This window comes from Rattus rattus, chromosome 13 (genome assembly GCF_011064425.1).
Source record: "Rattus rattus isolate New Zealand chromosome 13, Rrattus_CSIRO_v1, whole genome shotgun sequence".
Classification (NCBI taxonomy): domain Eukaryota; kingdom Metazoa; phylum Chordata; class Mammalia; order Rodentia; family Muridae; genus Rattus; species Rattus rattus.
Window position 1 is genome coordinate 34,542,333 of NC_046166.1, and position 12,998 is coordinate 34,555,330.

The 12,998-nt window shown below is 37.8% G+C and overlaps 1 protein-coding gene across 1 annotated transcript in view; it reads right to left on the bottom strand.

Annotated features, from left to right (window-relative positions):
- Positions 1-12,998, bottom strand: part of Neil3 (nei like DNA glycosylase 3) — a 51,088-nt gene that overhangs the window by 9,692 nt on the left and 28,398 nt on the right. Inside the window, exons 3-8 of the mRNA XM_032918902.1 lie at positions 11,952-12,086; positions 11,259-11,472; positions 9,587-9,661; positions 7,936-8,102; positions 2,524-2,693; positions 681-1,101 (exon numbers count right to left, since the gene is read on the bottom strand). Of these exons, the coding sequence (XP_032774793.1) occupies positions 681-1,101; positions 2,524-2,693; positions 7,936-8,102; positions 9,587-9,661; positions 11,259-11,472; positions 11,952-12,086 (1,182 nt within the window). The remainder of the gene's footprint in view (positions 1-680; positions 1,102-2,523; positions 2,694-7,935; positions 8,103-9,586; positions 9,662-11,258; positions 11,473-11,951; positions 12,087-12,998) is intronic.

Here is a 12,998-nt window from a genome sequence, read left to right on the forward strand (position 1 = left end):
AACGATTGACAAGCTAGAAATGCCAAGCAGGCACATGGCATGCAGGAGAGACCTGGGACCCTACAGTGTTCGGTTGGTAGACTGAGGTTAGAAAGGCTGGGGGAAGGAACCGCATTTTCAACTGAAGACAGGTTCATTGGGGTATGACTAACTTGGAAATCAAGGAACATCGGTATGTAAGGTATCAACAGTTAACTGGTGTGACAGTGGGTGTCTTAATCAGTTTCTATGTATTTTCAGCTATTTCCCAAATATGTCATATGTAAACCTGGCTACATTCAGGAAAAGAATAGGAACCTGGTTGAAAATGGAGAATCTGCTCCATTTCTTTTCTGTTCTAAAATCAATTAGCTAGAGAAAGAAAAGCTAGCAAATCGTTATAGTAATTTTTCAGTGCTGTTGTTATTAAAAGCAATTTAACTTCCTTGGCAATGGTTTGTTTACTTAGAACCTAATGAAACATAACTCTCTTACAGATAGTAAAAATACTAAAAGGAATGAATACTAGGAAACAGAGGCAGGCAGACCTCTGTGTGTTCGAGGCCAGCCTGGTCAACAGGGTGAGAGCCAGGGTAGCCAGGGGTATATAGAGTGACTCTGTATCAAAAAACAAAAACAAACAAACAAATAAAAAAGAAACAAAACAAACAAAAAACAATGCAAAGTTAGAAACATCTTACCTGTTAGAAAGTCCAAAGTTGTAACTTTTAAGTTCTGTTGCCAAAGAGTGAGCTGTTTTCAATTTTTTATGTGCTGAAGTAAATAATTTAGACTGGGCACCAACTGTGGACGACATGTTTACCTTGTTGGATGGTTGAGTTATATAGTTTACTCCTTCTTTGGAGATGTGCTGTGGATCACTGAAACGTATGTCTGTAGGAAGAAAAATTTGAGATTCCCCATCTATTGTCTGGCTTGGGCTGCTTTTTCTGGCCAAAGCACTAGATTTATTGCTCAAATCAGTCAAAACAAGGGTTGTATTTCCAAACACAGTTTTCCTGTTGATCTTTATTTCAGTATGTGTGTTCTCAAAGTTATTAAAAGGGTACTTCACTAAGTTGCTAAAGGCAATGGAATTCTCTTCATTCTTGAGCACTGAATCTGGAAAAGAAAAAAGTAATTTTACATATTCCTAAAAATATAGTATACTGACTATTTGAAATAGATTTGATTTAAAAATTTAGTTCATTACAGTATGCGAATGTACAAGCACATTGTGAAGCTCACTGAGACACATCATAGTGAGTTATTTTCAGCTTAGAAAATAAAATATCAACAACCTATAGAAACCAGAAGACCATGTTAACAAAGATTTATATTTGCTTTTTTATGTTTAGAAATCTAAAGACTATTCAGCTTTCAGTTCTGTTAAGATTAGGTGAAGCATTACAGAGCAGTAATTAAAAAGGATATCCCATAAAGTCTCACCTAGAGACTAATGTATGGACAGGAATCTTTCTACCCACAGGACCAAATGAAAAGTTTACTTAAGAATTCTATACACTTGATTTTGATGAGAATAAAGGCTTCAAAAAGTATCCTAGAGTTTTGGGATCAGCATATGGTCTATATTATAAGTAAGACATGCATGCATATTCGTAAATAAAAACAGTAGTTGATGAGACGTATAAAGGAATTTCACAATGCTGAAATGAATGTAGAAAGCTAAGACTGTTTTTCTAGCAGTTTCTCTCTTGGGTGATACTGAAGGAGGTGCAATCCCTCCTGCGACTTAGCAAAGCTGCTGAAGGGGTGATGCCTGCCTTGCAGGCCCAGGGAACACAACACAATACAGCCGCTAACACAATGCAGGGTCCTTAAGTCAAGAATGAACCTTCTCCTCTCTAATTGGGGAAAGAAATAACGCTTCGGGCACACAATGGGAGCCGCATCAGTGAGATGGCTCTTAATCACAGGTTTCCTCTGAGGTTTTACATTCTCTGAACGCATGAGATTGTGAGCTATAAAGAGTTATTTTGAAGGATTTCAATGAAATCAGTACAATTGTCTGGGTAAAGATTTTAATAACAAGGGGTAGGAAGGAGAAAGAAGAGGAAAAAATTCAGCATTTTTCAATTCCACCTGCAAAGATATTCTTACAGAATTCCTCCCTTTCAATTTATGAAACACTTGGACTGAATAACAAACTGGAAAGTTGCTGAAATCTGCATAAAACAAAGCTTTATTGAATAATTCATTAGAAACAGTGGAGAACAGATGTGATCATCTCTGTTTGAGATACAAAGGCACACACTGTTTTAGGACAAGCATGTTTTCCCTTCCCTCTTTCTTTCTTTCTTTCTTTCTTTCTTTCTTTCTTTCTTTCTTTCTTTCTTTCTTTCTTTCATACTTTCAACAGGCCATCAGGCTAGTTTACATGAAAAGACTTGCAATTTCTCTAAACCAGAGAATGATAGCATTTTAGTTGGTTATGGAATATCAAGGTGGAGCAAAATCTATTCCTGACTGTACAGTAAGTCCCCTTATAAATTTTATGAACTCAAAATAAAATGTCACTCTTACCCACAGGCCTTGTCGTCAGGCAAGCATCACAGGCCGTAGCCGAGGGTTTGTTTATGAGGGTGCAAACCACGCAGGACCACTGCTCTTCAGACTTCCGAGCTACTGAGTCGGGAAAGCAATCCTCTCCTCTAGGAGTCCAGCTGATTTCAGCATTTCTTGTTGGCAGTTTGCTGTAAAATAATCTTCTAAATCAATTGCTTGTACTCTTAATACTCTTTTCTTATAAGTTCTGGACATTTTAGGAACATTGATATACCAATTCACTTACTATCAGATACAAGTCATTATGGACACATGTGATAACTAAACTCTACGTACTACAGATTGCTGCCAAATTCTGAAATGAACTTTTTACTGTGTTTTTAAAATAAAAGCACTGTGCTTAAACACACACACACACACACACACACACACACACAAACCAAGAGCATTAGCTATAACCAGCAGGAAGTATTTTGTAAATAATTTAAAGAGTATTTTCCAAAGCAGAGCTGATATATTACTTATTCCATTTATTCAGAAAAAGAGAAGATTATGCTAAATCTAAAATGAAGATTAGACACATTGAAAGAGAGAAAGGAGGAGTATATAGGGGTTGGAAGGAAGAAAGGGAAGGGAGAATGGGGTAATTATACTATAATCACAAAATAAAGAACAATGGGGAAAAAGGAAAAAATGAGAAAAGCTTTACCTGCCGTTCCAAGAAAAGAAAAATCTAGAAAAATCTAGATTTTCTAGATTTTTCAACTATATTTGCTAAGCAAAATACTGACTTTTTATTCCATAATGATAAAAAGATATCTGTGTGTTAGTTCTCACAAACCCTCTTTATATCTACTAAGTCACATTGTTTGATATGTAGGTATTAGGTCAAGAAACAATAAAACTAAATCTGATTTTTAGGGATGAGTGTAAATCATGATTCTCCGACTGGCCATTACTGATTGACGAGAAAATGTGCTCTAACACTCTAATATTTTCCTATCTCGGGTTACATGCAGTTAGGCAGTGCCACAGCGGTACCACAGATTCCAAAGTGTTTACAGGAAAGCGCTCTTGCAGGAAGCCTGACTCTCAAAGATAGGCTTGCCTTCTGTAAGACCTTGCTCCTTATATGCAGACACAGTGGCCCTTACATCCAGGTTTGTTTGGTAAAATAATGAATTGCACAAGGATATCTGAAAGTAAGATACATCTCATTATGATTCTCTGATCTTTACCTTGACTTCTAACACAGTATCTCATATCTGTATGGAACTTTAAACCTACAGAATTTGCTCCCCTGACTTAACGCCTGGCCACAACTTGCTCTGAAAGGCAGTGAGCTGTGTTTATTCAGTTGGACACAATTTAAATGACCTTCAGATTCTCTGTGTGCATGGAAGTCTTTTTACTGTCATCTACTATCCTGAACATAAGAGGATTACATTTTTTCATCTGTAGGCCTCTGGGTCTCTTTTGTTGTTGTTGTTCCATTTCTTAACCATAGCAGTAATTAATTCACCCCAGTCTCTGCAAGAATCCCCACTTAACCTGCTGCAGTAGACTGAAGAATGGTGTCTGAAAGACAACAGGTCATGGTATGAGAGAACTGAAAGTATTGCTTTAGAAAATCTTTGCAGGTGAGATTGAGGATACTGACCCAGGGAAAATGTCTTCGTAAGGGGGAAAAAGGCAGACACAGAAAAGGAGGAGGTGCTGTTAAAACAGGCAGAAACTACAGTGACTTAACCACATGTCAAAGCATGCTGGCAGCCACCAGAGGCTCAATGAAGCAAGGGATGGCTCATCCCTTAGGACCTTCAGAAGGAAGACAGACATATCAGCACTTTATGTTGAAGATATCACTCAAGCTTCTGGCACCCCAACTTGAATAAATAAAATTCCTCCAGCTTTATCCTAAAGGGTGGCAGAAGCCGTATTGCCATAAAACCCTTATGACAATGTTACAAACAGAATCTATGGTCCCCTAGTCTGTAACTCTGCCACTTGGTTTAAGCAAAGGGTAACAGCATTTTCTCGGCTAAACAAGACAAAGCTCTCTAACAAGTCTTATATCCATTCCATCAACAAATCTCAAGCTTACAGTTATACAGCATTTCCTGCTTCAAACTTCAGGTGAAGAAGGTAAGCCATGGAAGCAGTAACACCAGTTGCCTGCTGGAGGCACAACAGCAGTGCTGCTTATTGGGTTACCTTCACGGCTTCCAGTTCTTAAGGCTCTGGTTCCTATAGTCTTTCTATTAAGTCTACAAACTACCTCTATATTTATTTGAATATATGACCCTTTAGCCTGTATTTTATAGATGGCAACTGAGATCAATGGCTCTTGAAAGAAAGAAGGAAGCTTACTGTATCAATACTAAGTTTTCTTTAAGACTCAGTACTTACTCAGTGTTACTTTAAGTCTTCTAAATACCCTCAAGTCCAGCACTTCAGATATCTGTGCATGTGACGCCCATACTAAGAACTGCCTTCTAAACAGTGTTAAATTCTCATTAACCTGCAGTCAGTTACAAGCACTTTCTATTCTAGATGTTTCAAAGCAGTCTCCAAATAAATTAGATGTTTTCTCCCTGGGATGAATCCCCACTTCATCCACACTAAGCTGAGAAAGATGATCTTGTCCTTCCTGGATAGCTCTGTTTCCATTTCTGTAGATCCCTTGTCATTCAATATAGCACTTTACAACACTTCCACCATCCTACTTAATGATGTGTGTACCTACTTTCCAGCCTGGCAAATAATAAGAAAGTAAGTAATAGGGGTTGGGGATTTAGCTCAGTGGTAGAGCGCTTGCCTAGCAAGCGCAAGGCCCTGGGTTCGGTCCCCAGCTCCGAAAAAAAAGAAAAAAAGTAAGTAAGTAATACATCCAAAAAAATTAAAAAAAAACAAAAAAAACCTGTAAGACTATAAAAGAGTCAGCTTCACCTAATACAGTAGTATTCTCATGTGTAGGCTATGCTCACTATTTATTAAGAGCCAACAATAAATTTATAGGCACTTAAAATGGGATGTGATCACCAAATATTTAAAAAATTTAGAAGGACTCATGACAGTTAGGGGAGTTGGGAGACTTTCATGGGTAGAGAATCATTTGGATCAGTGTTTGGGGACTTCTGAGGCTTTTACACACTCTCTCTCTCTCTCTCTCTCTCTCTCTCTCTCTCTCTCTCTCTCTCTCTCTCTCTCTCTCTCCCCTTCCCTTCCTCCCTCCACTCCCCTCTCCTCTCAACTGTGCTCTCTCTGTAGGGGTTTTCCAGCGCCTAAGGATTGAAAACTGGCCCGGAGCCTTGCTAGGTAAGTGTGCTACCACTAAGCTCCAAGCCCAATCCTTGAAATAACTGTAAATTAAAACAAAAACAAAATTTAGTAATGTAAAAAGTGTTTAGATATTTAGCAGAAGTAGAGAATATATTTATTCACAGAAATATTAAAAATAGGGCAAGTAGTATTGGTTTTAAAGCCTTGAAAATCATATCTGCATTTTTCTTGCATTTCGTGAATGGTTCTCCAACATGTTAAACTGGAAGCCAGCATACAAAACAGGGTTGGGTGGGTTAGAGGGGAGGGATCACAAGCCCCACGACACTTCCAGTATCTCAGGGCTCACAAGTAACTCTAATCTCCTTCAGGAACCCCATGAGTCTTTAAAATCTCATTTCTAAACCCCTTGAAATTGACAAATATTTTGTTTCTAGGATTAAATATCATTTACTTGACTGCCTGGAAGAAAATGGAAAACTTTAAATCTTAAATGCTGAAAAAAAAATAGATGCTAGAAAACACAGAGCATTAATCATTTATCCATCAGGCAAAAACACGGAAGGACTTCAATGTGCTTGGTACTGTGTTAAGTGCACAGAGTCGAATAAATGTATGACTGTAGTAAGAAAAAATAGTCCTGTTATGAAAAATAAAACCAGAAACCCATAAAACAAAAATGATTTATTGTCTAATATGCCCTATTATGTGATAATAAAATAGGCTAACAGGAGGGGGGTGTAAAATAGCTTAGAGTTGGGAGCCAGAATAAGAGTTAAACAAAAGTAGAACACAGGACGAAAAAGCAAGTGATATAGATATGTTTAGGAAAATGCAAGCGGTACGTCTACGTTTCTCCACAGATACAGTGGTCTACCCTCCTCCTCTGGTCTTGTGTAGACTCAGCAAGGTCTATTTCCTTCCTTTTCCCAATCACATCATTTTGTTCCCTCCCACTCAAAAACAATAGGTCACAGAAGCTCTTGTCTCTGCTTATTTTGTCAACCATTCTCAGTGCACTGAGCATTTCAGACTTCACCTAAAACTACACATGCTGATAACTCTCAGCCATTACTATCTTGACAAGTAGCACATGAAATATCCTTCCTTTTTTTTTTTATCTTTATTAACTTAAGTATTTATTATTTACATTTTGATTATTCCCCTTCCCGGTTTCCCTGCCAACATCCCTCTAATCCCTCCCCCTACCCTTCTATATGGGCTTCCCCTCCCCATCCTCCCCTCATTACCACCCTCCCCCCAACAATCACGTTCACTGGGGTTCAGTCTTGGCAGGACCAAGGGCTTCCCTTCCACTGGTGCTCTTACTAGGATATTCATTTACTACCTGAGGTTGGATCCCAGGGTCAGTCCATGTACAGTCTTTGGGTAGTGGCTTAGTCCCTGGAAGCTCTGGTTGCTTGGCATTGTTGTTCATATGGGGTTTCCAGCCCCTTCAAGCTCTTCCAGTCCTTTCTCTGATTCCTTCAACGGGGGTCCTATTCTCAGTTCAGTGGTTTGCTGCTGGCATTCGCCTATGTATTTTCTGTATTCTGGGTGTGTCTCTCAGGAGAGATCTACATCCGGTTCCTGTCGGCCTACACTTCTTTGCTTCATCCATCTTATCTAGTTTGGTGGCTGTATATGTATGGGTCACATGTGGAGCAGGCTCTGAATGGGTGTTCCTTCTGCCTCTGTTCTAAACTTTGCCTCTCTATTCCCTGCCAAGGGTATTCTTGTTCCCCTTTTAAAGAAGGAGTGAAGCACTCGCATTTTGGTCATCCTTCTTGAGTTTCACGTGTTCTGTGCATCTAGGGTAAAACAGTCTACTACCACATCAGTCAGGAATCGTCCTCATTCTACCCTGACAACCCCAAAGTCAGTATTTCTAATATTTGGTTTTCAGTTTTTTATACTATTCTACAAACCGGATCTGTGAGAATTCCTACTAACTTTAAAAACCAATGATTCTGCTTCTAGTTCTGATGCTTAACTCTGGATCTGACTCATGCACTCATTCACATGCACTGGTTTTTATCGGTAATTTCGATTTCAGTGTGCTATGTGCTACCAATGGCGTGGCAGTCCTTCAGACACATGCTCTGGTTATTAGCTGCTAAGAGAGAGTGTCTCAATCAGACATCTTACCATATTTGAACATGTTGGGGGTTTTCTTTCTGACAGTGAGGACAGAAATACGTCATCCTGCTGTTCTCCCCTAAGCGACACACTGTAATTTTGCAGTGGCACTGTGCACAGTTAAGACGCTTATAAACCTTATAGTGTTTAGAAATGGCAGATCCTGCTTTATGGCACTAAAAAAGAAAATAGACAAAATTATGATGTTATGCTCAAGACTGTTATTTAAGTCATCTCTGAAAATGTCAAAAATTTGTACATAGTTCCATATAAAAATTTCAAATAATATAGTAAAAGGTATTGACAAAAATCCAGTAATGTCTATCAAATAAGGTTGGTATGAAATAATTGAGTCATTTTGTTTTAACTTATTAGTATTCCAAACTGTTCCCTGCTGTATCCTCTTATCTAAATGATATATAAAAGTTCTATATTTTAAAATGTCTTTTATGCTTTTAAGGCTTTCTTAATTAAACATAATTACATGGTTGTAAGAAAAGGGCTAGATTAGCTTCAAATCTGATTGCTTTTAGAACAAGGAAGCTGCTCACTCAGTTTCAACGGCCAAAAACCTTATTTTTAGGGGATAAAATTTAACGAGAGCATTTTCTTTGTTGGCCTGATAAAGGGCTTTTTTTTTCCCTAACTCTAGAGATTTGCTAAAAGGAAAATAAAAACTCAGATACATCCGAACAAAGAAATGTTCTATTTGGTATAAGCTTCATTTTAAAAGACCTTTTTATTTTTCTGCTATAGTTTTGTTCTACACACATGTTTTAAAAGCACCTACAAAGAGACTATTTTTGGTTTCTACCAGCAGTGTGAAAATTTAAAAGCTCCGAAATATGACTATATATGGGTTGAAATTACACCAATAATACATATTAATGTAAGCAATGTATGAAATGCCCAATTTGATGTAGGCAGAATACACTGTTTTCTACAGTCATTTTTCTCTGGAAGAACAAATGGGCATGGGTCATTATAAAATGGCCATTATTACTGAAGGCAGAGGATCATTAGAACTTTAGGTAGATTAATGAAATACTTTCATTTCTGAGCATAGTAAAACATATAGAGATATATGAATATAGAAAACAGATTGTGGTGGGAAGACAAGATTACCTATCATCCATTGTTTAAAAGAGAAAGCCCTTTTATCAGGTCTATAGGATCATTGTACTGTTTGCTAACTAATATGTTAATGAAAGCATATGTCATCCTCAGCACAGCTTTTCTTGTACATATAAAAGCATAACTTCATATTACAGATTTTAAAGAAACCTAAATATTATGTAAATAACCTAAAGTTCACATAACCAATGGGAAAATGTAAATGAACCTATTGACTTATCCTTAAGTATAAATCTGTTTAAATTCTTTGTTTCATATGCCCAAATACAAGAATCAACGCAAAATAGCAACACAACTGCTGTTCAACTTTCTACAACTAGAACAAAATACATTCAGAGTGAGGTAAGTTGAGACTGACTTTTGACCCCAAATTTTAAGCATTGATTGTGCCTGTCCTTCAGACGACAGTCTTGCTCCGTGAATCTGCACTCTGACCACCAGAGGGCTACGCCCGGCTTCAGCACCCCGGGAAAGGCAGCAGAGGAAACCACTGGCACTGCACAGTGTTGGAAATATTTGCTCTTACCCTGTAGAAGAGAATGCTGAAATCCCGGGTCATCTTCACAAGGTGATGGGCCTGTTTGTCTGATAGTTGACACACCTTAGTGGGAAAACGTAGTTTCGTAATTTATTTGTAACTATAACCTCATATATTAGTTCTCTTAAAGAGAATTAACAATCAGTTTACAGTTCCTGCACATTCTCTTTCTTTACCACTCTCTAGCTTTGATGTTGGGGATCAAAACTAGGGCCTCATACAATGCTACGCAAGCCATCACCCATGTCTTTGGGTCAGTTCTAGAAACCATTCTCCAGAGAAGCCCAAGTGATTTTAAGAAGCTCATTTTTGTTAAGATTCTATTTTAGTATTGTTGCATTGAACTAACTTGTTCAAAGTGTTAAAAAGCAGGACCTATCGTAAAATTGTCAGAAAATGTTTCTCTTACCATTTAACTACTAATGATTTGGATTTTTATCAAAACCAACAAGAAACTGTATGCAAAAGACAAAGAGGTATATGTGGACTTGTGTAAAAATAATTTACTTAATACAGTCTATTTAGTAGAAATAGTTGGTATCGTTAGAATTTAGTTAACAGTGACAAATCTGGATAAGAGCCTTCGGCGCAGACTTCCTCCCTAGAAACAAATGTGCAGATGCTGCCATTCCAGTCTCTCCTGGCTTTACTCCATTCATCACTATTCTCTAACATCCCTCTCTCTACTAATTGTCTCTCCTAGAAAAGTAAGAGCACAAGTCTCTCCGGTTGGAGAACTAAAAACAAAACCAAGTCCATTCCTTGTCCTAGGATCCCATTCTAGACATCTAACGTTTTTCTCTCTGTGTCAATCCAAGCTAATTGAACAAGGACTGTGAGTTTTCTTCTGCTCTCTGCTCCTTCACTCTTTAGTCCCTACTGCCCGAATTCCATCCTTACCACTCATTGAAACGTTTTTTCTTTCCTGTTGTCGACACCTATGAGTAGGAATACATGTGAATTGTGTAGAGCATACATTTAATGTGCCACATAGAAAAGGCTAATGGCAAGCCTAATCCCTTCATTCTCACACCTCACAGTGACCTCTCTAAAGCTAGCCGCTGTGCTTAGACATTAGGAAACATCTCTGATGAGAACACTTGCCCTCATCACAGGTGGCGCTGTAGCTGTACAAGACACTTTTCTTTTTAAACAGTAAGTGTAATGGGTAAAATATATTTGAAAGTAAAACCAATCCAAGGTATGGGGAAAATAAGCCAAAGTAAATGAAGGACAATTGAGAGCAGGAAGTGGGACACTGCAGCTCTAACAGGGAGGCTGAGACAGCCATACTCATAACCTGACACTTGATGCCAAGACTTGAAAATACCTGGAGTCTGTAGACAGTTCTCAATTTCCTAATACTGTGACCCTTTAGTATGAGTTCTTATGTTCTGTTGACTCTCCAACCATAAATGTATTGTCATTTATAGTTCATAACTGTAATTTTCTAGTTATGAATCACAATGTAAATAAATATCCCTGCTTAACGACCTTAGATGACCCCTGAAAGGGTTATTTGACCCATAAAGGGTTCGTGACTCAGAAGTTGAGAAGGACTGCTGTAGTGACTATGTTGTTCCAGCACAGATTTCCATTTTACATTGGATCCTTATAGTACTTATAAAAAAGTTAGAAACAAAATTTAAACTGTTTATACCTTAACAGTCGGATGGAGTCCACTGTCAAAGAGAGCTTCATTTTTGATGATGTTCCCTACACCAGGCAACACCCTCTGATCCAGTAACACATCACACAGCATCCGATCTCTCTGCTTCTTAACTTCACTTTCTGCTCTTGAGAGACTGAACTTTGGTGAGCATACATCCAATCCTTCCATCATTCTGACTCTTTGTTGGCTTTCCACTGAATTTCTATAGAAAAAAGTATATCAAAGAAGTATATAATTATAATGGCTTTATAATTTTGGAGCCATTAAATGGACTTTGATCTAAATGCAAATGTTTATGTATGTGATAGAATAGGAGATACTTGGGTGGACAATGACAATCCTAGTAATAGAGACCTTTTATTGATTATACAGATTTTGTTAAGCAACATGTGCGATGTCATAACCAAACTATGGATCCAGGCTCTATTGTTTTGCAGCTAAAGTACTTAGTGCCCTTATCTGAATCTTTCTCTGTTAATATCTATTCTCTTTGTTACAATTTTGCATCTGTTAGTTCTTCTGTCAACTAACTGGGATGGGGGTGGGGTTTCATTACCAGTTGAAGAGCAAGATACAAAAACTATTATTATTATTTTTTTAAGCAAAGAGTTAAATCTCTCTCTCTCTCTCTCTCTCTCTCTCTCTCTCTCTCTCTCTCTCTCTCTCTCTCTCTCTCTTTACCTGAGTTTTACTGAAGAGTCAAAGAAACAGATCAAGTCATTGGTGAGCTGCACTTCAAAAGCTGGAGAAACTCCACCTCTATTTTCACACTTAGGCGGGTTAATCAAGATGGAGCCTTTCATTCCAAAATGAATCCTGAAACAGAGCCAGCCCATTTTTGAGTAACAGAAGCATATCATGTGTCATCATTTTAGTTGTTTTTTGAAAATCACAAACAAACCAATGTTACTCGGGATAGTTACTTTTAAAGAGGAAAAAATAAGTAGCTAAAAGCACTTTTTAGAGAAACTGTAAGTTCCAAATACTTAGTCCAAAACAACAGAGCTGTTGTTTCTAAAGTTGGATAAAATATCTTTGTTCACAGAAAACTTTAGCATACTTCCATATTTATTGATTCAAAAGCCTAAGCCAAAAACTGGTTATGATTTCTTTCTATATTCTACAAGGTCCCTAACATTCAGATTCCTTATTTTAGCCACAATGAACTGGAAGATTTATCTATTGCAACCTAAGGTATACAGGTTAATATATGCATCTCTTGCCTACTGTTTGACCTAAGCAGAGACATTTTCACATACACACACACACACACACACACACACACACACACACACAAATGTGCATGCGTGTACACACATGCATGCATACACACATACATGCAATACATTCATACATGCACAGACATGCATACACATGCATACATGTACATGTACATGTACATACACATACACCCCCAAACATACACACACACACACACACACAGAGAGAGAGAGAGAGAGAGAGAGAGAGAGAGAGATTTGTGAGAGACAGAGAATGAGTAAACAAAGCTTATACAATTCTTTTCATTTTCAGTTACTTTTATGCATATCGGGAAGAAGGTATTTATAAATATTTACAGTTAACTTCAAAGCCACAATAGAGCAATGAAAAATTCATAGCCTTTCAGATTTTGTAGAATTGATTAGCCTGTCCAGTTAAGAAGAAGCGATTTTGCAAGACCTCCGATGAAGATCACAAATTATTCTGTGCCTTTCAAATCTGTTTCCT